Source organism: Pieris brassicae, chromosome Z, assembly GCF_905147105.1.
Source record: "Pieris brassicae chromosome Z, ilPieBrab1.1, whole genome shotgun sequence".
NCBI classification, from domain to species: Eukaryota; Metazoa; Arthropoda; class Insecta; order Lepidoptera; family Pieridae; genus Pieris; species Pieris brassicae.
In genome coordinates this window covers 3,806,579-3,834,575 of record NC_059680.1, presented here as the reverse complement: position 1 = coordinate 3,834,575, position 27,997 = coordinate 3,806,579, and the positions used below count along the sequence as shown (strand labels likewise).

The 27,997-nt window shown below is 33.3% G+C and overlaps 2 protein-coding genes across 19 annotated transcripts in view; one reads left to right on the top strand and one right to left on the bottom strand.

Annotated features, from left to right (window-relative positions):
- Window positions 1-3,088: 3,088 nt before the first annotated feature.
- On the bottom strand, window positions 3,089-6,374 carry LOC123718769 (the record flags this gene model as incomplete). The annotated part of the gene is made up of 5 exons (XM_045675548.1): window positions 3,089-3,142; window positions 4,762-4,917; window positions 5,212-5,307; window positions 6,136-6,238; window positions 6,316-6,374. Coding segments are annotated over 5 exons (468 nt in total), but the record flags the coding sequence as incomplete, so codon positions are not given.
- A 10,077-nt stretch (window positions 6,375-16,451) lies between these two features.
- Window positions 16,452-27,997, top strand: part of LOC123718999 (F-actin-monooxygenase Mical) — a 37,517-nt gene continuing 25,971 nt past the window's right edge. For 14 of the 18 annotated variants that reach the window (XM_045676055.1, XM_045676053.1, XM_045676039.1 and 11 more), the window contains exons 1-10: window positions 16,457-16,589; window positions 20,498-20,557; window positions 20,675-20,851; window positions 21,945-22,121; window positions 23,977-24,144; window positions 24,314-24,398; window positions 24,767-24,954; window positions 25,617-25,787; window positions 26,244-26,441; window positions 27,138-27,342. In XM_045676055.1, coding sequence (XP_045532011.1) covers window positions 20,543-20,557; window positions 20,675-20,851; window positions 21,945-22,121; window positions 23,977-24,144; window positions 24,314-24,398; window positions 24,767-24,954; window positions 25,617-25,787; window positions 26,244-26,441; window positions 27,138-27,342 — 1,384 coding nt within the window. In that variant the 5' untranslated portion in view covers window positions 16,457-16,589; window positions 20,498-20,542. Of the gene's footprint in view, window positions 16,590-20,497; window positions 20,558-20,674; window positions 20,852-21,944; window positions 22,122-23,976; window positions 24,145-24,313; window positions 24,399-24,766; window positions 24,955-25,616; window positions 25,788-26,243; window positions 26,442-27,137; window positions 27,343-27,997 lie in introns of all 18 variants that reach the window. The other 4 variants (XM_045676037.1, XM_045676054.1, XM_045676040.1 and 1 more) reach the window with 4 other exon arrangements.

Genomic DNA, 27,997 nt, shown 5'->3' with positions numbered 1-27,997 from the left:
AACGGCCGTACAAGCTACAACTATGGCACAGAGCGACCTGTTTCGCTTTATATAGAGGCGGGAGTGAGATTTATGTAACCTCACACATTTTAATGATTGAACATTTCACTGGTAACTCGAATTTTTAATTAACACGTAATTTAATTTTACGAATTAATACTAGTAATTGTTTAATGCAGTTCGCGCCTACACAACACTGAAATACCTAGTCATATTTATAGCTTTCGATTTAAATTTTTAATAAGGCCTGGTGGAAAACAATATTGATAACCACGGACTTCCATTCAAAAGGTACTTCGTGATATTTAGTAATTCATTAGACGATTGATTTTTAATAATGCTGCCGCCGACGGCAAAAGCTCACCGTCGCTTCAAAAATGATGGCTTAGGGTCTGTTTCAAAATGTATGGATAAACCAAATAGCTATGCAACATATAAATTATTTGGAAGCGTTTCATCGACGACTCATAACTTATGATGGACTTTATGTATGTGGATGGACGAGTAGCGCTATCCGACAGTCGTGAAACGCAACAATAGTGTTTATCCTACCAATAAATAATAAATAGCTTATGTGGAACTTATGTAGAACTTATCCGTACATTGTGTAACAGACCCTAAGTCAAAATATCTTGTTTGTCTTATTACTAGGGACTTATTGGTATTTTATATTAAAACTTGTCATTTTATATGAAATATATCATATTAATTGTATTGTCTTTTGTTAACATAGCTTTTACACATTGAAAGAAAACACTTTTTAACCGGATTAAGAACGCGATACGTCAGAGAAAATTATGTAAAATAATTATAAGTTTATAAAAATACATAGCTTCAATCCGGTTATAAACGGTTTTCTTTCATTATATTCGTTTTCCAATATATATTGTAAGGTTCCGGTTGTCAGTCAACAAAATATTAATCGTTTTTAATCATTTTAATTTCACCATCATGATATAAATCACTTTGATGCACAGAGCATTGTTCGATTTTTGCCTGCCTGCCTGATACTCCTTGCAATGTTAATTAAGAAGATTCGCGAGAAATCCTTACAATTGCAAATGCTTCAAACGTTGTTGGCAATACTTAAGTCTGAAGTTAAGATAATGATTCATTCCAGTTTACTATAACGAATTTATGTTACAGAAATGAAATAAATTTGCGCGAAATGTTAGTTTATATTAAAAGTATAAAACATGTTGGTAAAAATATTTTAATATCGAATAATTTTTCAATTATCTTTGACAAAATATCAATCTATACATGTAACGCTTTTACTCTTGGGGTTGCGTAGAGATGTGGGTCTCTCTGCATTTCCTACCGCATTTACCATAGAGAGTGTTCAGAGGAGATCTTCGGTGTGATACCTGCAGCTGAGTTTCATTATCGGACGTCAAGACAAAATACCATCCGTATAACCTCGACGTCTGTCGTTCCACAGCTGAGCGTTTTCTAAGGCAGTTTTTATTCCCTTAGGGTCCTTAAGAAAAGAGCGTAGAAAGGCTTGAAAGACCGGCAACGCACTTGCGAGCCTTCAGGCAATGTGAGTATCCATGGGCAGCGGTATCACTTAACATCAGATAAGCCTCCTGCCCGTTTGCCTCCTATTACATAAAAATTGCCATATAAGGGGGCTCCTTAACCATGTACTTTGCGAGTTGCGAGAATAATATACTAAATTAAACATTGTGTATTTCAATAAGTGCGAACAGTAAGAGCAGACACCTAGCTGTTTGTCTCTAAAGGTTATATGACTTATTATTTTTAGCTTGGTAGCCATAAACTGATTTATTTCATATAATATTATATAAATCTCGAATCTTCTAAGCGTTTTAAATCAAATGGTGTACATATACATTTGTTAAAAACAGTTACGTATTATTTTCATTTTATTTTTATTGTACTCTTATACTAAAGACAATATTACTTGCAATCATTTAATAGAGTATCGTTCTAAGATGGATACATGAATGCAATGGCATATTATTATATTCCATACAATTAGTCAGTTCAGTTTCTGCTAATTATTATAATACCACTTCTCTCTCAAGCCGTTCCAGGGAGCCATCTTAAGGCAAAATAATCTAAGAAACTGGAGTCTTCATAAGCCGCTTTGATAGCAACAGCTTTTCTTAGAAATTTAAAGCATTGTTATGATAACGAAAGATTACATTAAATTCAATAATTTGTATGTATACTAATTGTGTTTTTCTATGTGCGCAGTAAGCTTCGATCGTATGATGAAAGAAAACGTGAGGAAACCACCGTAAACCAAAAAGCGACCGATGTTTAAGGTTCTTGCTCATTAGGAAAATAAATGATCACGAAACATACAACCAAGTAGTTGGGTATATAATGTAGCGCAACATCTTTACAATAAAATATGTTTTCTTAATGTTAACGTATAGAAATGTATTTACATTTAACTCTAAGAAAAAAAGTAAATGTTTTAGAAAAGTATATAACTATTATTGTACCTCCTTATTTAAAAAAAAAACTGTGGAAATGATGTGTCCGACAACGTGTTGAACAAACAAATTAGGACATTAGAACGATGTGGGTCTTATAGGGTAAGATTCTACTCATAAGATATTAATTTTCATCAACTTTTAATTAACAAATTCAGTGGAATATACTAGTTGAGATGTGACATTTATGCTCCTGAGACTCAGTTAAACCTCTATGCGTTCCTTCCTACTTTTCAAGAGTCATTTGACATATCATTGATGATGCCATTCTAATTTGAATCGCATCGCACTAATCAATGTCAGTTAACAAGTAAAACTCCTAAAATAAGAGTTATTTATTGTAACTATTTTCTTTGTGTACAAAGTGTATTTTTGCAATTATACATAGTAAAGCAAGTAGTAATATAGTAACATGTTTTAATGTGCACGTAAGCTGAATCTTTTGAAATCGTTGGCTGTGAAAAATAGTGTCTTGGCATTTTCTCTCTTCCGTGCTACAAGATGAGATTTGGTACTAAATTTAAATTTAGAACCATTTAATTTAATTACTTTCATAGGTGTATTATCATGAATTAATTAATTTATGTATTTGGACTAAAGATATTATACGTCTGCTTTCATTAAATATCCATAGATTGTAGAATCGTGAAGTACGAGAAGCATGTTTTCAAAATCTGAAAAATAAAAATTAAATTTGAGTAAAGCAAGCGTCTGATGGTAATGCAGTACCATATATTACTCGATAATCGAATTCCAGGGCCTTATGTATATAATTGTGTTTAATTAGTGGTGAAACGAATCCCAACCACCTGGTTGTCCACGAAAACACGCCTCGGACCCAAAAATGACCAGGACCATGTACCTATACCCCAATAAAGGGCACGATAAAGCCACTGAAAAGCTCTTATTAAGTTGTTATATTGGTTATTGGGTGATCAGCCTTCCGATCAGTTTTCCTTAACAGTTATAGTGCTCTTTCGTTGGAACTTCCTGGGTTATTTTTAATTTCTTATTTATATCAAACCGCCAAACATGTATTATTCTAGTACTGGACATATAATATATATTTGGGACCGAAACAACAATTTAATAACCTCATATGGGTTTATTATAATGGACTAACGATAGATAACCTCAACGTTTCTAACTCAACATCGTTACCATGGTAATAATACTTTAGCCCGTTTTTTATATGCGAAATATGTTGTATTGGACTTGTCAATCTACATACTGAGGTCGTGCGTTCGTTACACGGCTGTGAACCAACGCATTTTTCATTCACTCGCTTGTACGTCAGCCACAGAAGGATGATTGCCAATTAAAAATTGATCACGAAACATACAGAAATCGAGGTCCAGACCTAAAAAAAAAATTGCGTCACTGGTTTTTTTACGTAGTTACATGATTGTACTTGAATCCAACATCATTTCCCGATGGGAGTAAAGGGAAATGCCACCGTATTACACAATAGTTCTCCCTGTTTCTGTTAAAAAACACCGCTGCAGGTGATGAATAATTAATAGTATTTACATAACTGTTTGTATGTAATTTCTTTATAAACAAACAGTTTTCGGACAAGCGCTGACACTTATTAATATCGATCACATTTTGTAATTCTATTAATATCCGTTATGAAGACAATCGGTAATAGGTGAAACTGTAACATACAATTCGTCCCATTCTGTCATATTGATTATGGTCGCGATAAAAAGGGACGTACGTATTGCTGTAGTAAACTTATTCAGTAAAATAAGTATCGTGTGACAATCATTTTTATTAATTGTTTTGTTTGTTGCTTTCCGATCCTAAACGATGTCAAATGACTGTTTGCATCAATTATTATGTAGCGGACGATTATAGTCATTATATTTAAAGAATAAATTATATACTCAATGATTATTGGCGGTTTACTCCATACCTACCCACCTACATAAATAATGATATGATCACATCTTATATAAATCATAAATACGATTCTCTGCATACAAGATCAAACAATAGCGAAAACAAGTACCTATTGTTGTTTAATAAGCGCCGCGCAAACAACTGACGGCTATTCGACAGCTTGGTGTCACCTATAACAATATACCTACATCTGTAAAATATATGAAAAACAAGCTATGTTCGAACATAACATTGTATTACTTGTCTTCAAGTTGTTCGTTCAAGCAACACACGAGAACACTGTGAGCAAAGGCATTTTTAATAACAATAGAGTACTCCAAATCACTATAAAGATGCGTCTAGACTAAGAAAAAGGTTAGGTTTCAAGTCAAAACAATGTAAAACTTACAGAGGCCATGCTTTGTACACCAACGGGCATCACCTCCATACATGTGATATGCATTGTTCTCTGAATTCTATTGAGGAAAATTAAAACCGTCATCTGATTTTTCATATCCATACATTGCCAGGGCAAATTGTATACATTGTCCTTAAGCTTTTCACCCTGTAAACAAAGGAATTTTCCATTGCTTGTTGCCTTTAAATCAATATTTTAGACTAGAATAGGGTTGTCATTATCGTTCCCGTGTGTCATTAGATTAAACGGACGTGATAAACATTTCATTTATTTTCGGTGTTTAGTTTCAGTAACAGAATACAATTGCATGAACAATGTGTTTTAAGTTTTGCTTTTGCAATTGTTTTATCTATAACTGATAGTTCTACATAGACCCGATCAAAGCAACTACAAACACCCTGATTTTTCAAACTAAACGCATTCAGTACAATAACTTGGTACCATAGTGCCGACAATTTCGAAAATAATTGATATTTCTAAAAGCTGCGATACTGCGATAATCGTTAACGGTCCAAAACGAGCCAATGATTCAGTATTCTGAAACAAAATAAATCTAATATAAGACCACATTAAGAAACACACGTTTGTTTGTAACGCGTAATGTTTTCTTGTAAATTTTATAGAAACAAAACAAATATCAAACACAATTTGTTCAGTTTGTCAATGACTTAAAACAAACTTATTAATAAACATAAAATCCTTTTATGCTACCCAAACACCTTTATATTTCTATCAGCCCCTTTGTTCTTAGATGCCTGTGAGGCCTTTGGCAAAGGCCTCTGTACTCTCTGTCTCTCTGCCATAAAGCACATGCTATTTCCTTAATCTAGTCGCCCTATTGCATAGTAATAAATAACAGGGGCCGGATAAAATCTGAATGCTGAAAATTCAGGTATTTTTCAACATTCCGATTTTATTTTTCTAGTATTAAAAGAAAATCTCGCAAAACCACCCCAATAGGGTACAGGGCGGATGAATTGCATCCGCTATCTTTTTTTTACATTGTTTACGTAGCCCGACGTTCGATACCGTTTAATAACATCGAGTTTAAAATCGTACCACTTGTTTTTTTACCTCGATTACTCGGTCGGTCGGCATTCGTATAATTTTTTCGCGTATACACATCCTTTACAATACGAAGCCATATTTTTTCCAGCACACATTTTGATTGAAGGAGGGGGTAACGGTTATGCCGAAAGTTGCATCCATTTAAGAATTTTATTTAATGGTCTATAGCCGAAGCCTGGGTAGATTACAATTATTATTTAAACACAGAAATACACACTCTACTCTATGCTAAGAGAAATTAATCATCAATAATATGTGTTTATTAACTGAATACTTCAAAACGATTACAAAACGTACCAATTGTGAACACTCGAGAAACAAAAGACAAAAGCCGGTGACATCAAAGAAGTAAACCAATCCCATCATGGGTCCGAAAAATGATGAAATATCGTCTGCAAAACTGAAAATAAATATAGAGTAGATTTATAGACAATGTTTTTCATTGTACGTTAATCTTTAGCGTGAAAAATAACAAACAAAATTTTCCAATAAGTCTGTGATGGTGGGAGTGAGGCGGGGCGCGTCAGGGAGAATGATCACCTGGAATTCACGGTAATATAAACAGACACCTACTTGAAGCTTTAATAATCTTGATTCGTTCAACAATTTTGTTATTATCACAGAAACGTTTATGTATTAATTAGTTTGATTTGCACAGACTATCTACTAATTATACAACACAAAAACAACAAATAATAAAGACTATATAAAGATACCCTCAAAAGTAAAATTATAAGAATAATTTTATATCTACTAACTGCGAGGTCTCATCTGAACTACTAAGAGGGCTTTCCATTTGTTTAAGAAAAAATTCAGCGTATTATTTCAACTTTGCGGCTGTAGATGTTGTTAGGATATACATTGCAATGAAATCATATTATCTACTTGCAATTAATGTGAATAATCTAATTAATTCACGTTTATATACGTTAAAAACGTTAACTTAGATCGCATTGTACGTTAAGCATTTATACCATAAATTTGACATAAGCATTCCTGGTTACGCCTAGTTTATATTATTATTTCTAAACGAATTACAAGCTTACCAAACAATATATCGGTAGTGAAGTACATTCTCCGTCAGCAGACAGTGTATGTATGTGTTTTCTTCTATCGAATATTTTTCAACAGTTACGCTCACATCTCCAGTTAAGGGTAAAACGCTTATTTTTCTCGGTTTCGGAAAATCATCGAGGTTATATTGCAAAACCATTTGATGGCCGACAATTTGAAAACACATAAGGATAAGTAGCAAATCCAGCGTGCAAACGATAACAGTGCAGCCGTAGGAGAAATACAAGTTTAATAGTGTAACAAGTATGAAATTTTCCTCTGGCTTAAAACCGGGATACTCGTAGTATACAGAGAAACGTAGCGTTATGTTTTGGGGGCGCGGATTCTGGAATGCCCCACTAGTTATATTAGCCCAAAATGGGGATAAATTAAAAAGAATAACGCCAAACCATATTATTGGTACCATTCCAAGCGTATAGTAATTAGAGATTTTGTTTATTCGATCTGCCACCTGAAATATATATCACAAATAGCACTTATGACAATTTCATTCAAAGTTTGGTACTTGTTCTATGGATACAGCTCCCGTAACTAATTATAAGTTATTTGTATTTAAATTATTTGCTCCAGGGAGAAACATGAAGAAATTCAACAAACATTTTGTAAAAAAACAAGTTGGCGATTAAAAAGAGCGGTGGCGGTTCATTTTCATTTCTTTTTATCCGTTCTACGCTCTTCGTTGGAATACTGGCAGTTGATGCAATTTTAGATGCATTATTATCTATTTTGTTCTCATATTTTTTTTTGTTTTTTTATAAACGGGCAGGAGGCTCACCTGATGTTAAGTGATACCGCCGCCCATCTCAATGCCGGAGGGCTCCCGAGTGCGTTGCCGGCCTTTTAAGAATTTGTACGCTCTTTTCTTGAGCGAGCGAGTGAGCATAAGTCGAATTTCTTCGGAAATACTTCAGTGGACAATGAATGCGAATGAATATGAATTAAAAAGGCTTAAACGCGCAGAAGATTTTATGCTAGCGTAAAATCGAATAAATCTTGCGAAGCTGTAGACGTAAGACTATGTAAGAAAAGATAAACAAATATGTATTTTTACGTATAAATTCGCCTGGTCTATTGGGAATAAGTATCCTGTCGGATAAAGGGCAAGAATAACATTAGCTTCCTGGATATTTATAGAAATAAATACCTTTTTATAATTCCTTCCACACTGCATAAAGTTACCCAAGTGAAACTCCTTAATAAACCTTCTCCATATAACTCCATAAAATTTCAAGTTAGGATACAACACACGTGCCTAGAAATGAGAAATTCAAACAATTAAACAAAACTTGACACAATGACACAAAGCTTTGTCCTATATTTATTATAATAACTACTGGGTTATTTAGCGCTCTTTCAAACAATTGTCGTTAACCAGCAACCATTAAGTTTTAAGTTCAAATCTAAGTCTAACAATTGTTATTAATTAAATATCCATAGCCAACACCCTAGAGCTTTTTCGTTTCAAAAACAATTTGTACTTTATAATTGAAGAAATATTTTTAAAATTCTTAATGCTACAGTACTCAATCTCTAAGTAAAAGGAAATATTACTTACAAAAGTAATGAAAGTTAATAGTGTATTTATAAGGACCTCTCCGAGACTGTACAAATCGATAGTTCCACTCCGCTGTACCAAATAATAGATTTCACCTATAAATACTATGATAGCTTGTAGCGGAGCAAGCTTTATGAAATAGTCATAGAATTTGGACATTTTCTCATCTAGCATATTACCAGGCCATATACCAAAACAGTAGGAAAATAGACGCAAAGTTCTAATATATCTGTACTTTAAAGGATTTTCATTCCTGAAAATTAAGCATCACCCCGTTAGTCATATAAACCCACCTGTCTCCTTTCATCACAGTGAATATACCATTTGTAAGAAAGAGACGAGATAAAACTTTAGTAAAAGGAGTGTATTAAGACATGCATTACTAATAGGTATTTTATTCAGTGAAGAGAGGCCGTCTCTAGCTTCGTTGAACTGCGTTTTATAAGCTTCGATATTGCCAAGTCTTTATAATAATATAAGAATGAAAATTTATTATACTTTATAAAAATATAATTAATTACCCAACGCTTTTGAAATGCAATGCAACAAATTTTAAACAACACTTTATTAATTTAATACTGTTGAACAAGACGGATTGTTTCACTTTGAACTTGAAAGCAAAAAGAACAAGAAAAAAGGCGATGGAAAATATGCTAATTCATCTTACAAACTAAAACCACTCTTGGCGTTAATAACGCGTCTGATAATTATTGAATTATCGCGTGAATGAACACGCACATCCGAACTACACATTCAAACGCTACAATTTTACACACAGTCCCTCACTGGCCACGATTAAAAAGCACTCAAAACGTGTGCAATGTTATGAATTTGTTATTTGTTTTAAAGGCATTGTGCTAATAATTTCATTTATTATAAATAGCTCCTAAAATTAACTGAACTTACTCAGACTTATTTTTATCGATAGTTCTCTCCATTGTAAAATCAATAATATTGTAACCTTTATGAAGAATACTTACAGTTTTATAGTTATTTTGTTGGCCTTTAATTTGTTAAACGTGCAATCAGATTAATCGTTTAGAAATAATTCATAGGCTGCACAAAAATTAGTACTAAATACTAAATAAAACTAATAAATTTCTTGTATTGGTACCTTAGGTACCGTAACAGGTACCAAGGCACCTGTGAAACTAGATCCTCTGCTACAAAGGGAACAAAGTCACAAGTTAATGGAACTACACACATTTATGCTTGTATGGTAGCGGCTTACAATCGCTCTGCGCTATTGCGAGGGAGGCGAGACAGGGCTCCCGTCGCCATATATCTATTCAATTTAATTTACACGAAAATATTTTGATGGAAAAATGAATTGTAAAGCATCCATTATAAATTTATAAAACATGTAACTTTTCCGAGGTCCTGTAAGTTGTGTATGCGCTAAAGAAATATTAACGAAGTTACGTTATATTCATTACGAGATCATATAAAGTCATGGGGCATATTTGTCATTTGTGATACTGTTAACGTCTACGCTACGTCTATTCAAGGGCCAGTTCGGGCAGAGCACCAGCTGGAAGGTGTGATTGTTCGCGGCCTGCTGATGCAGGACGGCACTGGCGGGCGTATAGACCTTGGTGTGGTGGAGACGAGTCTCAATCGTTGCCTTGGTTCAACCGTTTTCAGGAGCGTCAGGCAGATTCGCCGATTCGAAAATTTATTATACTTTATAAAAATATAATTAATTACCCAACGCTTTTGAAATGCAATGCAACAAATTTTAAACAACACTTTATTAATTTAATACTGTTGAACAAGACGGATTGTTTCACTTTGAACTTGAAAGCAAAAAGAACAAGAAAAAAGGCGATGGAAAATATGCTAATTCATCTTACAAACTAAAACCACTCTTGGCGTTAATAACGCGTCTGATAATTATTGAATTATCGCGTGAATGAACACGCACATCCGAACTACACATTCAAACGCTACAATTTTACACACAGTCCCTCACTGGCCACGATTAAAAAGCACTCAAAACGTGTGCAATGTTATGAATTTGTTATTTGTTTTAAAGGCATTGTGCTAATAATTTCATTTATTATAAATAGCTCCTAAAATTAACTGAACTTACTCAGACTTATTTTTATCGATAGTTCTCTCCATTGTAAAATCAATAATATTGTAACCTTTATGAAGAATACTTACAGTTTTATAGTTATTTTGTTGGCCTTTAATTTGTTAAACGTGCAATCAGATTAATCGTTTAGAAATAATTCATAGGCTGCACAAAAATTAGTACTAAATACTAAATAAAACTAATAAATTTCTTGTATTGGTACCTTAGGTACCGTAACAGGTACCAAGGCACCTGTGAAACTAGATCCTCTGCTACAAAGGGAACAAAGTCACAAGTTAATGGAACTACACACATTTATGCTTGTATGGTAGCGGCTTACAATCGCTCTGCGCTATTGCGAGGGAGGCGAGACAGGGCTCCCGTCGCCATATATCTATTCAATTTAATTTACACGAAAATATTTTGATGGAAAAATGAATTGTAAAGCATCCATTATAAATTTATAAAACATGTAACTTTTCCGAGGTCCTGTAAGTTGTGTATGCGCTAAAGAAATATTAACGAAGTTACGTTATATTCATTACGAGATCATATAAAGTCATGGGGCATATTTGTCATTTGTGATACTGTTAACGTCTACGCTACGTCTATTCAAGGGCCAGTTCGGGCAGAGCACCAGCTGGAAGGTGTGATTGTTCGCGGCCTGCTGATGCAGGACGGCACTGGCGGGCGTATAGACCTTGGTGTGGTGGAGACGAGTCTCAATCGTTGCCTTGGTTCAACCGTTTTCAGGAGCGTCAGGCAGATTCGCCGATTCGAAAATTTATTATACTTTATAAAAATATAATTAATTACCCAACGCTTTTGAAATGCAATGCAACAAATTTTAAACAACACTTTATTAATTTAATACTGTTGAACAAGACGGATTGTTTCACTTTGAACTTGAAAGCAAAAAGAACAAGAAAAAAGGCGATGGAAAATATGCTAATTCATCTTACAAACTAAAACCACTCTTGGCGTTAATAACGCGTCTGATAATTATTGAATTATCGCGTGAATGAACACGCACATCCGAACTACACATTCAAACGCTACAATTTTACACACAGTCCCTCACTGGCCACGATTAAAAAGCACTCAAAACGTGTGCAATGTTATGAATTTGTTATTTGTTTTAAAGGCATTGTGCTAATAATTTCATTTATTATAAATAGCTCCTAAAATTAACTGAACTTACTCAGACTTATTTTTATCGATAGTTCTCTCCATTGTAAAATCAATAATATTGTAACCTTTATGAAGAATACTTACAGTTTTATAGTTATTTTGTTGGCCTTTAATTTGTTAAACGTGCAATCAGATTAATCGTTTAGAAATAATTCATAGGCTGCACAAAAATTAGTACTAAATACTAAATAAAACTAATAAATTTCTTGTATTGGTACCTTAGGTACCGTAACAGGTACCAAGGCACCTGTGAAACTAGATCCTCTGCTACAAAGGGAACAAAGTCACAAGTTAATGGAACTACACACATTTATGCTTGTATGGTAGCGGCTTACAATCGCTCTGCGCTATTGCGAGGGAGGCGAGACAGGGCTCCCGTCGCCATATATCTATTCAATTTAATTTACACGAAAATATTTTGATGGAAAAATGAATTGTAAAGCATCCATTATAAATTTATAAAACATGTAACTTTTCCGAGGTCCTGTAAGTTGTGTATGCGCTAAAGAAATATTAACGAAGTTACGTTATATTCATTACGAGATCATATAAAGTCATGGGGCATATTTGTCATTTGTGATACTGTTAACGTCTACGCTACGTCTATTCAAGGGCCAGTTCGGGCAGAGCACCAGCTGGAAGGTGTGATTGTTCGCGGCCTGCTGATGCAGGACGGCACTGGCGGGCGTATAGACCTTGGTGTGGTGGAGACGAGTCTCAATCGTTGCCTTGGTTCAACCGTTTTCAGGAGCGTCAGGCAGATTCGCCGATTCGAAAATTTATTATACTTTATAAAAATATAATTAATTACCCAACGCTTTTGAAATGCAATGCAACAAATTTTAAACAACACTTTATTAATTTAATACTGTTGAACAAGACGGATTGTTTCACTTTGAACTTGAAAGCAAAAAGAACAAGAAAAAAGGCGATGGAAAATATGCTAATTCATCTTACAAACTAAAACCACTCTTGGCGTTAATAACGCGTCTGATAATTATTGAATTATCGCGTGAATGAACACGCACATCCGAACTACACATTCAAACGCTACAATTTTACACACAGTCCCTCACTGGCCACGATTAAAAAGCACTCAAAACGTGTGCAATGTTATGAATTTGTTATTTGTTTTAAAGGCATTGTGCTAATAATTTCATTTATTATAAATAGCTCCTAAAATTAACTGAACTTACTCAGACTTATTTTTATCGATAGTTCTCTCCATTGTAAAATCAATAATATTGTAACCTTTATGAAGAATACTTACAGTTTTATAGTTATTTTGTTGGCCTTTAATTTGTTAAACGTGCAATCAGATTAATCGTTTAGAAATAATTCATAGGCTGCACAAAAATTAGTACTAAATACTAAATAAAACTAATAAATTTCTTGTATTGGTACCTTAGGTACCGTAACAGGTACCAAGGCACCTGTGAAACTAGATCCTCTGCTACAAAGGGAACAAAGTCACAAGTTAATGGAACTACACACATTTATGCTTGTATGGTAGCGGCTTACAATCGCTCTGCGCTATTGCGAGGGAGGCGAGACAGGGCTCCCGTCGCCATATATCTATTCAATTTAATTTACACGAAAATATTTTGATGGAAAAATGAATTGTAAAGCATCCATTATAAATTTATAAAACATGTAACTTTTCCGAGGTCCTGTAAGTTGTGTATGCGCTAAAGAAATATTAACGAAGTTACGTTATATTCATTACGAGATCATATAAAGTCATGGGGCATATTTGTCATTTGTGATACTGTTAACGTCTACGCTACGTCTATTCAAGGGCCAGTTCGGGCAGAGCACCAGCTGGAAGGTGTGATTGTTCGCGGCCTGCTGATGCAGGACGGCACTGGCGGGCGTATAGACCTTGGTGTGGTGGAGACGAGTCTCAATCGTTGCCTTGGTTCAACCGTTTTCAGGAGCGTCAGGCAGATTCGCGGACCAGGCTTGCCGACGGCGAGATGACACTGTTAACGTAAATTTTTGTACAAGCTTAAAGTGTCCAATTTTCCAATGGTTAAGTCCAGCGGTTGGAAGCTCTAGAACACTATTTGGTGTATGACTCCATCGTACAGATTGTATCCGCCAATTTGAGGTGTCTACAGACGTTATTACTATGTATCACACGACCGCATATTGTCAAGCGGCGGGACAGTTTTAATTGGCCGTATCATAATATTATCATTTTGTTAAAGATAAATTAAAGCAAATAATACATATTAGTTGGACTACCAATACTGAGATTTAATTAAGAGGTAAAGCTTAGTAAAGCTAAGTATAAGTACGTACATTCAAGTAGAATCAATAAAGCGCGCAAAGCTCCAAAAATAACTGTAAATTAATAATCTGAATCGACCCTCCCTTGCTACGCACAAGTCACCGTAACCGAATAACCTTGAAAAATTGTTTACCTTCTATCAAAACCTTCCCCTTGAATCATTCATATTGGTGAAAACCGCAATAAATTACGTGTTCAGTGAGTTTAATGAGTTTTTGAGATGATCGCATATAAGATGACTTGATTTCTTAAGTTAGACATAATATGATGCTGAATTTTTTTGTAGGCATTAACAAGCTATTTTTCTCCGACTTATTTTGCAAATCAGACTACCACGAAAAAGTATTTTTAATATTAATTTTCGAGAAAATTTCGTGGAAGCAGGCAGTTCAGTAGATCCAGACATTACCTACTACAACCTCACAAAGTTTACATATTTATAATATTATACCTTAGAACAGTTACGAGTGCTACTACGGTTAAAAAATTTAAACCTAAATTTGGGCCCTGTATATAGTGTACCTATGTAAATAAATATAATTTTTTCGTAATTATAGTCACTGGAATTATTAGCTAAGCATTACGTTTATAATTAGGTAATTTAATCTAATTAACGATACTCATTGTAAACATTTGCTCGATTCTCATATTAAATTATTTATACGCTAGTAGTGGCTTGCAGCTCCGCCCGCGATTCGAGTTATTTGGCAAGATCTTCGTACTGTCCAATAATAATCCTATATAATACCTAAGGACTTATTTCACCTAACACGACATATCAGAAAATTATATTTTAGATGATTACTCTTAATAACAAGACTTTTAAGTATGAATGTTATCGGACCAGATACTGCCATCTGTTTATATATTAGCTCTTTATTTAACGTCGACCACACCAAGCGCTTTCACAAACAAAGGACATTTTAAGGTAATGCACGACCTCCTCCATTAATAGACATGTGCATTTTATTATATTTAGATTGTGATTTTATTGTATTTAATATAAATTAAAGCATCTATATACGATAATAAAAAAATCTTGAATGTTTATTTGGTCTTATTTTTTGCCTGTTGAATACCGCCATCTATGAGCAAATACGCAAACTACGTTGACGCAGAACGGTAACGGGACACAAATGTCAAATACCATCGATTTCAACGTTAAATTTCAAGAATTATATATATATATATATTATATATATTAAACTTATTTTTAACTTATCAGTGCTCTACATTTTCGATAATGTGCTATTGACATATTACTTTTGTCTGTGTGTCTGTCATCCAATAATCATAGATGTACTATCTATTCCATTCCATTCTTGTTCATAATGTTGACATATTATATTTACGAATATTTTGCAAACTTAAGCCTTCAGCCTTGAGAGTTTAGACAAAAACACTTAAGGCAGTCTTGCCCTGTTGTGGCCCATTAACACCAAAAGACAGCTACTATGTTTTGTGAATCGGTGAAACCTAATAAAGAGGCACGGCTAAGTGAGGGCACATATGTATGATTCTACATTGCTATAAATATGATAAAAGTCGTGTTTCTAGTGGAGTTTCTTGCTTTAAGGGTTTTATTCAGATTTATTTGCAACGAGTTAGCACCAAAAAAATGTAGCCCTTAAGTTAAGTAAGTTAGTTAGTTAGTAAGATAAGTTTATCTAAAATTCTATATTTTATCCCACATTATATTTTATTCACGCATATTTTTCTTTATCCCACAACTTTATTAAGATAAAATATTAAGACAATATAACTGTATATTTGTATTGCAGACAATTCTATTAAATTATTTCCCCGATTACGTTTTTGGTATTGCAGATCATGTATAAATATATATTGTCAAAAGGAAATTTGTACATCATATTACATTTTTTTTATAATTAAGATTTGGAATTCAAATATTGATTTTTGTAAGTTAGCTTTACGTTGTAACGGAAAATAATAACTTTTCGAGTATAATAATTAAGTCGTTTCTAGAACGTCAAGTCAATGTCAAAGTTAAATCGAGTTTTAAGAGCAGTCAACCAATTTTTCTATATAATTGACATATTTGACAATAAGATTTTGAATGTTACCACTGTTTTAGTTTAATGTTAGCTTAGTAGAATAAATATATTACGTAATTTAGAAGTTTTTTTATTTAATAAGATATTATGGAAATAGTTTTGACTTTATGCCAGTTTCAAGTAAATGGTTGGGAAACTACACGCGAGAAAAAATAATCAAATACATTAAAAGAAAACAAAGGGATAAGCTAGTTAAACAAAATATGTACATAAACATATTATTACATCTTAAAGTAAGATATATGTTATTTTATTACTAGGAACACAGACCGTGTACTTTATAGTTTATGTTCTCATAAGTCAATTTTTTTACTCTATTACTCAGACTCCGTTCTTGTGTCCATGGTTATACAATGTATTTATAAAAAAAGTAAAGAACTGCAGGCTGGGCGCAAACTGCTTTGCAAATGGCGTACCTAGAAATTTTATATTAAGTGTTGTAGTGTTTAAAGGAGGTAATGTTGACATTTTTAGTTTGAACGAAACGTGAGTACATATTTCCAAGTAAATTTAAAATTATGTGTTATTTATATCATTTATCAACGATGTAAAATATAATACTAGAATATTATATTTTCTTAAATAACGGTATTGTCTTGTATTGGACCCCACCTAATTAAAAAGAGGGATTAAGTAATGAGACTATGTGTTTTGTTTTATTTCATATTTTCCAAGAACAAAGATTTAATACATCTAGGCAGTTGATGAAAGTACATGGTCTATTAATAAAACAGTCATTCACCCACTGTTCTCAACTTCTTAGTTCGTTACCTGTGTGATATAAAAGTATACAAATTACCAAACGCTCTAAGTTTAGCAGAATTTCTCATTTGTTTAAAAACATTTCTAAGAGGTCACTAATTGGATGTTATCTTTGAATGATTTTGCGCACAAAATCGTAACAAAAACAATAAACAATTGTACTTTAAAAAATAAAATTTGTTCGAATATGGTTTTAGTGACTACTAAAATACAATTTTAGTTCGACATGTTATTTATTAATGTTGAAGATTAATTAAATTAATTAGAAAAGTTTTCATTATAATGTGAATAAAAAAACAAGCATTACCATTTAGAAATTTGCATCTTTAATAAAGATAACTAGTTGCTTTGCAGTCTGTGTCTATCAATTACAAAGATTTATTAGGTGAATCATAAGGTAAAATTGTGATATGTATTAAGATTTTATTATTATCTAAATTTATTGATTGCTATAGAGAAGTATTTTGTTTTTTCTTATGAGGTGAATATAATAACTTATATAATCACAATTTAAAGATGAGAATAGCCATGTCAAGGTAGAGTAAAAACATCCATGCAAGCAATTTTTTAAATATCTATATGAATATGTAACATGGCATCAAGTGTAAATTTTGTGTTTATTTTCTCAGAATTTGAATTCCCACAATAAAAATTATTTATATGAGACAAAATTGTCAAACCTTTACAATTATATCCTTGATTTTCTTAATGTTTGTATTTATGGTGTCTATATAAGGACTGTCGAATATCTCGGCCCTTGGTTTGTTTCCTATGTCGTCTCTCTGTAGCCTAATTTTTTTTCTGAAATCTTTCTAAAGTAATTAAAAGGACCTCTTATCGTAACCAGTTAGGTCTTGCACCATACTTTCTGTACATTGACTGTGTTCTCTCATTGATAGTACTCCTATAGTTACCACACCATCATATTTCTTGCGATTTCACTGTGGGTACAACTGGTGCAGCATATTGGCCTTTCATTAACTAACTAGAGATAGGTTGATCTCCTTTTCAACCTTCTAACTCCAACCTTTATAGCAAAAGGATCTGAATAAGCCTTAAGTAATTTAGAGTTTAGTATCTTTAAGATCAATAGTAATTGTGTGACCTTTATGTATGTGTTTTGTTATATGTGTACCTTTGTGTACCAAATCCTTCTTTTAAAACATCAGAATACTTTTATATTATTGTTAGTCAGGTAGAAAACCTTAAAAACTAAGTTTATATTTGAAGAAATATTAAACCAAAACTTACTTCGACTAACACTCACCTCTCCCTCAACTCCCACACCCATTAACACTACTGAATCTTATGTCCATCTTCTAAGACTTAATTTAATAGGTTGCAACCAAATGCACTATTTGAGGTAATCATTTTCCCAGTTTAATTATTTATTATAAACAAAGTTGTTCCTATATCTATACCAGGTATAGCATGAATAATGAGAGTAACAAATGATGGTGGTATACAATTTAATCCATAATTTATATCACAATTTAAATAAATCAGAACATCTTTTATTTAGAAACAATTTATTCTTCTTTCAAATTCCTTCAATGTGACCCATTTGTATTTTTCATGAATTATTTAAATTACAGCCAGAACTCAGTTCTATTAGATGAGCTATGTAATCAGCTTCCATATCTCCTTCCTCCTGCCGTTTGCTTAACACCGCATCTACGTGGCCGAGCGTAACTTCAGATGCCTCAAGTGATGTTATTAATGCTAACAACGTTTCAAACACTTAAGCACACTGGAAATAAATTTGTGCTTTAAACACTATATTTAATTTGCTTCAAAAAACTAACTGTAATTCCAAGAAATTTTACTGATTCTCTCTCCTATTCTCAGTGTTTTTGTCTCGTCGCTACAATTAATTATTTAAAATTAAAAAATACTGCACTTGCACACCAAAGCATTTGCCGTTATAGCCATAATTGATGTGACATTAATGTACGTGAAAAAATATTATTAAAATGCAATAAAAGGAAGTGGGCACCCATTCATACACAACACATCGTTCCATTATCCCTGCGACCAACAATTGTTCGACTTTTTCGTCTATCCGAGTTATTGAAGAATTTTATTTTTAATTGTGTATCGGGCATCGAAACTGCCTTTGTGTTGCAATCTAATAAATTTATGTGAATTAGATGCTGTTGGTGTTTTATGAGTAATATGCATGTAATTTGTAAACAAGTGAAAAGTTCCCACAATCAAAATTTGGTATAATGACATCGAAGGGGATATTTGGTCGTAAAAACCGATAGTCGTAACAGAATATAATTCGGCCGGGACCTTAGATTTTGGTAAATATAACCGGTATGTTCTTAACGATGTCGTAAACGGTTTAGACTTCTTTACGTACTTCGTTTTATTGTATATTAGCGAGCTGGCCCGGCTTGGTAAGGGAAAGGGTGACTTGTAAACCTTAGAAAATTATGTAAACCTTTCTTATCAATCATTCTATATTTTGGTGAAACCCGCAATAAATAACGTACAGTATTTTTCCCAACTTTTATCTCGAACTCAATATGATATCATTCTTATTGTTACGGCAGCCTTCGCGACGTTACATATCAGACTACCACATTTATTTTTTCATGTTTCGGATTAACACATAGTCTCACTCACAGGAGAAACTCAAAAATAACGTGGTTGGTAAAAGAGTTTTCGGTTCAGTAGTTTCAGAGAATTTCCCCTACATCCTCTCAAACTAATATAGTGTATATAATATATATAGACTATTAGTGTAGATAAATGTAATGAACTATACATAGTATAAACAGATTAAACAACTAAGTTTTTTCAAATATCATAAGTACCACGAAGATATTCTGATTTAAGTTCACTGTTTTAAGTCCCGTAATTTATTGACGTTTTGGTTTGTTGAACTCATATAACATACATCTTATTAACAAAATTTTCTAATGCTTTCACTAAAATGAATTGCCACTATTGCAGTTATAATAATTACCTCATCCACAACTTTCACCAACTGTTCAATTGTTGTGAAATAATTTTATTTAATATGATATTAATTTTTAAAACGACTTTAAATAACCTAAAAGAACAACACAAGTTTGACTCGTATATTTTTCGTGCGTAATTTTTAATCCGTGTGTGATCGTGATCCAGAAAAATATCCAGTGATCAATCTTTTTAGGTCTGGGCCTCAGATGTGTGCAATTGTGCCGTAATCATTTGGTTTTTTTTCTAATAGGCGTGTAGGTGATCAATCCTTGTGCCTGATAGACGCCATCGAATTTTTGTGTCTAAGGTTTACTCTCGATATTTTCCTTCACCTACGAGCTTGCACAGTCTAGAATCGAATCTTGACCCCAGTGATATGAGTGGTACGCTGAAGCCACTAGGCCAACACTGCTCCACAGGGAAAAAAATATTAAAATTTATATATTTTAGTTCTGTATAAGCACACACTTGCGAGTCTGTTGGTCACTTAACGTCAGGTGAGTAACGCTCTATGCGTTCTCTACAAGTTTTTCTCGGACAGGAAACCTAAAGCGTATTTATTAATAAATTGGTTGGCTAAATCACCAATAGAGATTGTTACAAATTTAAAAATATGTATATAATCTTCTATTAGACTAAACTGTAGTATATTATTTTTACAGCATACAAATACTACGAGGAGCCGCCAAATAATATCTTCGTAGTAAATGTTAAACGGCTCTGTAAGTGTATATCGTATTTGTTATATTCTTGAGTCAATAATAAGAAATAATATTTATCAGATTAAGTAAATTAGTTCCTAGTTTTAATATATTACAATACATGTTCCTTTTTTATAGATAAAAATGGCGATGGAAGTTGAGTACTCGACCAGGGAACGGCATTTGGCTGGGCAATTGTTTGATTATTTTTGCACTACCCAGAGTATGAAAGAAATTCTGTCGTCGTATACACTGCTGTGTGACGTACTCAGATTGAAGCCTAATAGATTAAATGATTTTTACCCGAAGCTTAAGGTTAGTAAAAAATGTTATATTGCATAGTGTACGAAGGTTTCAATAGGTCAGTAAGGCGAATACAACATTTTATATGTATTTATTTTATTTGACATTCTCGTTGTATGCTTAGTGTTTATATGCACAACGCAATTTTTTAAGTTGATTACCACTTTTCGGAACCGTCATTGTGTTGATGAAACGTTGTTTGTGTTAAAACTTGAAGATATTTGTCTCAAATGTCGGTTTGCAAGGTCTGTTGATCAATTTATGCTGAACTCTAGCTTTTAGCAAGTATGTACACTTGACAAGAGATTTGACGCTTCATCATTAAATTTTAGGTTAGCTTGGTGATGTTTTTCAGAGAATGTTTTTAGTCTTATCGTAAAACTGGTTTGTTATCATTTGTTTTATATGGAAGATATGTGACGTTTTCTCTTTAAATATCAAATAATTTAATTACAAAATTCGCAAAATTCTAAGATGTTAGGATCTGAAATTGATTATAAGCGTAACGTTATAGTAACGATAAATAGGTGACTGTTAAAAATATTAAATTATCTATCGGTCACAAATAATTTAAAAGATAACTTGTGTTATCGATATACACGTTGCAAAAAATCAATGATAATGTATATATCTCATTAATACTTGTATTATTGTCGTGTATTTTTATTCATGACTTGATATTTCTTTAGATATTAATTTGTACAAAAAATATTTTCCATTATACTTGCTCGCAAATGTCTGGCTTACTAATAATTTTATGACCAGATGACCTGTTTTTTTTTAAATTACCAACCACTGGAAAATGATTTGCTGAAAATCAAACATTTCAGACGGGCTCAATGCGCGCTTACCATTGAGCCATATGATACTATGTATTCGCAGGATATGTTTAGAAATTATTCAGATTTGTCACTACTTGTCATGAACATGGCATGATGATGATGCTTCAATAGAAATTATTGCAAGATGCGAACGTATATCTATTTTGTTTTTAGCCTATGGCGATTTTAATGTATTCCAAATGACAGCTATGGTAGATTTTTGTGACAGATTTCTCGTCAATATAAACATTTAATCAAGTTAAAATGTCATCAATTATTTCCAGGCCATATTGAGCAATAATTGGAAAGCCCAAGCGCTGTTCGCGAAATTTGATGAAAGAGCGAACCATAAAGAATATCAAAAGGGCAAAGCATGTTCAAAAACGCGTGTTCTAATAATTGGTGCGGGTCCGGCTGGTCTTAAAATGGCAATAGAATGTCAGTTACTAGGAGCGAAAGTGGTGAGTAACCCACAGATTATATAAATTAAGGAGTTGCTTAAATTTAGGTTTTTCTCTACCACAGCCATTAACCATCAAAACTCAGTGTTTAAGCGATAATGTCGTTTATGCACTGTAGTGGTTCGTTAACTAATATTTAAAAACGTATAAAGATGGTTCGACTTCAACGTCAACGTGCATTAGTACTCTGTAACTCACTTCAATGTTGTGTTTTGTTTATACGCGCTACGGATATTGATAGAACTATATCAATTGCAAACACTTCGGGATCGCTGCCGCTTTCGCTATTAAAACTTACAGAGTGCCCGTACTGATACGTTGAGGACTAGTAGTTACTTAAATATTTACTAGTGCGTGATATTAACCGTTTATTGAAATTCATTACAGATTACTTTAAATAATACAAATAGTGGAAATACCTGCAATAAGGGTACTGCCGTAGTAGCCGTCATCAAATTTGAGTTATTTTTTTTATAGATTACGTTAAAACTATATTGATATTCAAATTCAATAGTTCAGTAATATAGAAATTAAAAGTCAAAGCACATATTTTACCCTAAATTTTATCTTTAAATTCCATTATAATGCACGATAAGACCTCATACCAATAAACACCAAAAAAAATTTAAACATTAAATCTCGGACACCTATGAAATGAAATCTCTTTAACAACAAAATTTATCATCAGTCGTGAAATATTATTAAGTGGTTTTGTATGTGCCACTTGCATGCCTACACAATTGAAGGATGTTAATCGGAAAACAACGTACATCTTTCCCGAAGCAAAAAAATATAATAAATGATTTCCGCTACAGGACGAGTTTTATATGCATAATGCAACTAAAAAAATTGTATTAAAAAAATCCCATTTGGAATTTCAACGCGAGTTTACAGAAAGTAATACATACATGGTTTATCAAAACGAAACTATTTGAATGCTAGTAAAAAAAATAATGATAACTGATCCATGAAATAGTGAAGTTGAACGACTGTTACATGAATAATATCCCGCTTACTCAGTAAACGCATATATATTCCAATTACCATATTAGTCAAAGAATCTTAATACCGCTAAGGCAGCTAGTTATGACTCGAATAACTTCCGTAGTGTTTAAATTCTTCTCACAACAACTACCTTCTTACCCACCTTAAAGATTTATGATTTGCACAAGGTATTTTACCTAGTTACTTTAAATGACGATTCTAAAATCAATATTTATAAAAGGGCAATCAAATTTTAAAACAAGCTCAAGCCGAAATTTCTCATCAATAAATGAAATTTTAGAATATGTCGTTAAGCGGCAGTTATCTCTAGGTTTTGTTTGACAGGATTTTGCTTGATTTTAATTTTACAATGGCTGTGAAGTTACCAGACTGGAAGTAATCAATATGTTGATAACACACTTACTCTCCTAATTTATCGAAATGGGATACAAGTCCGCAAATATGGATTGTCATAAAGGAAGGAGTCAGTCACCGTGACCACGCACGCTGAAAAGCACGTGAAACGTCGGAAAAAATTAAAATTATATAAATAATTATAAGTTTTTAATAATAATACATAGCTTCAATCCGTTCAAAAAGTGTTTTTCTTAATAAAGGCGTTATTGTAGCTACGCTATGGCAATTACATTATTTTCCCAGAAGTGACAGATGTACTGTGTTCTTTTGTTTGAAGTGTGTTTTTAGTTATCTATAATGTGAGAGAACTCGAAGGACATAAGTTTAAACATACGTGGAACACATGACATTAAAAATTTAATTAATTTTAATTATATTTAACAACGCGCTTCCTAACAATAAATCTGAACTGATGAAAAATAACCAAAAACTAATAATAAATATTCAAACACAGGTGCTGATAGAGAAAAGGGATGAGTTTTCTAGAAATAACGTAATCCATTTATGGCCGTTTGTGATACAAGATCTAAACAACCTTGGCGCTAAAACGTTTTACGGAAAATTTTGCGCCGGTTCTATCAATCACATTAGCATAAGACGTCTACAATTTATTTTACTAAAGGTATGTATATTGCAAAAATTCAGCGCCATTAAGATCTAGCATTTTATATAATGTGTCTTTATATCGATAGGAATAGCGAGTTTTTTAAGACTTTCCATTCCTAACTCTCAGTATGGAGACTTGCGTGACTCGTCGTCAGTAATGTAAAGTTTTTGTTAATAAATTTTAGATGGCACTGCTGTTAGGGGTTGAAGTACACCAATGCATTGCCTTCGATGACCTTGTGGAGCCAGAAATAAGCGAGGACGATGAAAGTAAATATCATAATTTTACCGTATATTAATTAAAATCTAGTCACAATAGAGCAATACAAATTTTATTAAGATCTAAGTGAACTTCCGGTGCGCTTGATTCTCTATAAGCCACCAATTATGTGTTAGGCACTATTAGCATTTATTCAAGCTTTGAAGTGTGTGTCGTTTATTAATATATATCTATAATTAGATATTATATGTCGAAACGACTTACGGGCCTTCAAAACCGTACTCTCATTTTCACCCCGGAATTGCAGGTGTCCATGGGTGGCACGTTTTTTAGCACTTTATTCAGAATAATATCTCGGCCCGTTTGCCTACTGTCTCATAAATATATATTTCTGGATTTCACCAATTTTTTTTTACAGTTACAGGATGGCGGGCGTTATTACAACCAAGGGAACACCCTGTATCACAATACGAATTTGACGTGCTAATTGGTGCTGATGGGCGACGTAACTCGCTACGAGGATTTGAGAAGAACGTATTACGTACAAAATTGTGTATAGGCATAACTGTCAATTTCATTAATCGAAATACTGAGGAGGAGGCTGCGGTAAGATTTTTTGTCCGTGTCAACTATCGGATCGGTCTTTATTAATATGTCTCAAGTTTCAGTTTTCGTTAATAGCGGTCAAGTCTCGGCCTGTGTTAATATCAGTCAATTATGGGCCTGTGTTAATATCTGTCAATTATCGGTCTTCGTTAATAGCTGTCAAGTTTCGGTCTTTGTTAATAGCTGTCAAGTTTCGGTCTTTGTTAATAGCTGTCAAGTTTCGGTCTTTGCTAATATCTGACAATTGTCGGGTCTTTGTTAATATCTGTCAATTGTCGGTCTCTCTTAATGTCTGTATTGTGGTTTGTTTCGCGCTAATGTTCTCACGTAGTTTGTTTTCTCAAACCTACAGGACCGAGTTCCTATAGTATTACAGTTTTGAAGTTATAAAAATAGTGTTTTTTGAAGTGAAACTTCTCTATATTTTGTTAGGTTTTTCATTATTGCTCTTGATTGATATTTTTGATTCATGGAAGTACCAATATCGTCTATCTATCGTATATTAGATTTTTTGTATAAATTTCGATATCCAAGCTTTGTTTATGTAAATACTACTACCAAATTTAAGGCTAAACAAGTAGGTGATCTGCCTTGTACGCCTCATAGTGCATGTCATCAAGATTGTCAATGTGTATTCATCATTTTCATTTTAATATTTTTAGGTGAATGAAATTGGTGGCCTCAGTTATATATTTGCCCAACAATTTTTTAAAGATATAGAAAGTTCTACGGGTATTGACCTAGAGAATATAACCTATTATAAAGATGAGACGCATTATTTTGTAATGACAGCGAAGAAAAGTAGTCTTATTAAAAAGGGCGTACTATTGAGGGTAAGTTATTAAATTTGTTGAATTTAATATTTAATGTATAGTTGAAACCCGATATGGGACACATTATTTACCTTTACCGTATGATTAAGTGCTGTAAGGGATTGAACTCACTATATAAGTGTTTATATTAATATAATAACTATTAACTCATTATTGTGTGTATTCAATCATGACGTAAGCATATTTACTGCAATTTATCACTCTCCTCTTATCAGCAAAGGTAAACCAATCTCTAAAAATGTATTAATTTTTCATACGAATCCTTGAAAATGCATTTCGTTTTCAAGCATATATATATAGATGTGTGGGTAATATGTGTTAAAATGTAAATAATAACTGTTGACGTAATCACCACATAATAAAATCAAATAAATAGGGGGGAGGGAACAGTCCCAAACAAGACAAGAAGTCTTCTTCAATTAAACAGTGCGAATCACGCTTTATATCGTTTTTCAGGACTACTTGAATGTAGCAACTCTTTTAAGTAAAGAAAATGTATCAAGAGAAGCATTGATGAATTACGCACTCGAAGCCGCCCGTACCGCCACCAAAGGGCAAATTCCTAACATGACATTCGCAGTGAATCATTGCGCGGAACCTGATATAGCAATATTCGACTTCTCAACGTCTTATTCATCGGAAAATGCTTCCATCGTAAGTACATTGTATGTAATGTAGAGTAAGCATAATTTGTTAGAAAGAGACGAATATTGAGCAGCCGTAATTCTCGGGCAGTTGTCGTTCAGTACCGGAACTAACTTGTGTATGAAGTCGAAACTCGAGTGTGTGGGGTGCTCTGGGACCGGGGTTGACTTAGTTCAACTTAACCCCAAGAACTACTGTTTTCGAGTATTATACTTAAAGCCGTTGTCATTTCGAACGACGTTTTGGAAGGGTAGCCTCAAAGAAGCTTGGTGTGAAGCTAGGCAAGACGGTGCTTCACTCCGGTCCATCGAGTACTGTTGTGAGTATGATCTCACACTACCTCAACTACCCACGAGTTATTCAAATCTTCAACGACCTGTCACTTAATACGAAATTGTCGACCCAATTCGACATATAAGACTCCTGTCCTTATCATTAAAGATTGCTAAAAACAAGAAATAAATTATAATAATAATAAACTTCTTGCTTACCTTATCGAATTTAATACATTTTTGCAACAGTGGTTGCCTGGAAGAGACCGCTCAAAAGCGACAAGGGCGCCGGTTGCCCTCCTCAATTTATGTTCAACGTTTAGTATAACATACTAAAACACACACACTTCTCAGTGCAATTATTGCTAAGTCGATGCTAATATCTGGCGCAAGGGTATCAGTGAAGGGTTTTTGAAGTTAAATTATTTTTTAGGTGTACGAGGTTTTAGGAAAGCGGTTGTTATGTCAGTTGATAGGCGACAGTTTGATGGAGCCGTTTTGGCCCACCGGTTCGGGGTGTGCTAGATGCTTCCTTTCAGCTATGGATGCTTCGTGGGCCGTACGCTCGTGGTGCCAACGGCCGGAGAAGCATCCGCTGCTTGTCATAGCTGAAAGGGAAAGCATTTACAGATTACTGCGTGAGTACAAATATTAGAACAGTTTTTGTAAAAAACAACACACCACTACAACACTATCAATATTCACTTCCCGTCCCTATTCGCTTAGCTCCTTCTCTATCTTCCTTTAAATTTCTTCTGTACAAACATTACCTGTCCACATCGTATCCCGAACTTTCTTACTAACTACTAACTGACGTGAGACTTATCTTAAATTATCGTGATTTATGTGTCTTTTTACTTTCTATTTTTAATGTATCATCTTTTTAGTTTAGTTTGTTTTTTTTGTTCCTGTTTAGTTTTGTCCTAATAAATGTGTATAACATGTATTTTTGCACTACTTGCCTATCTTATGTAATTTAATACATTTTTTTTCTTTACTCATTGTGGTTGCCTGGAAGAGATCGCTCGAAAGCGATAAGGCCGCCAGTTGCCCTCCTTTTGATTTAATTATGTTTAATTTTTTAATACTGAAGTGTAACGAAGTGATAATAAATAAATTTTCAGCCAAAGTTTGACTTTGTATAGTTAATTGTGTAATGTTTAAGTGTGGTCCACAATAACTTGATTTAATTATGTGTTTTCGGTCAAATATCCTCATCATTCGATGTCATTTGTATATTAGGTAATAACAAAAACAGTCCTAGTCCAGCTAAAAACTATTACTAAAATTACC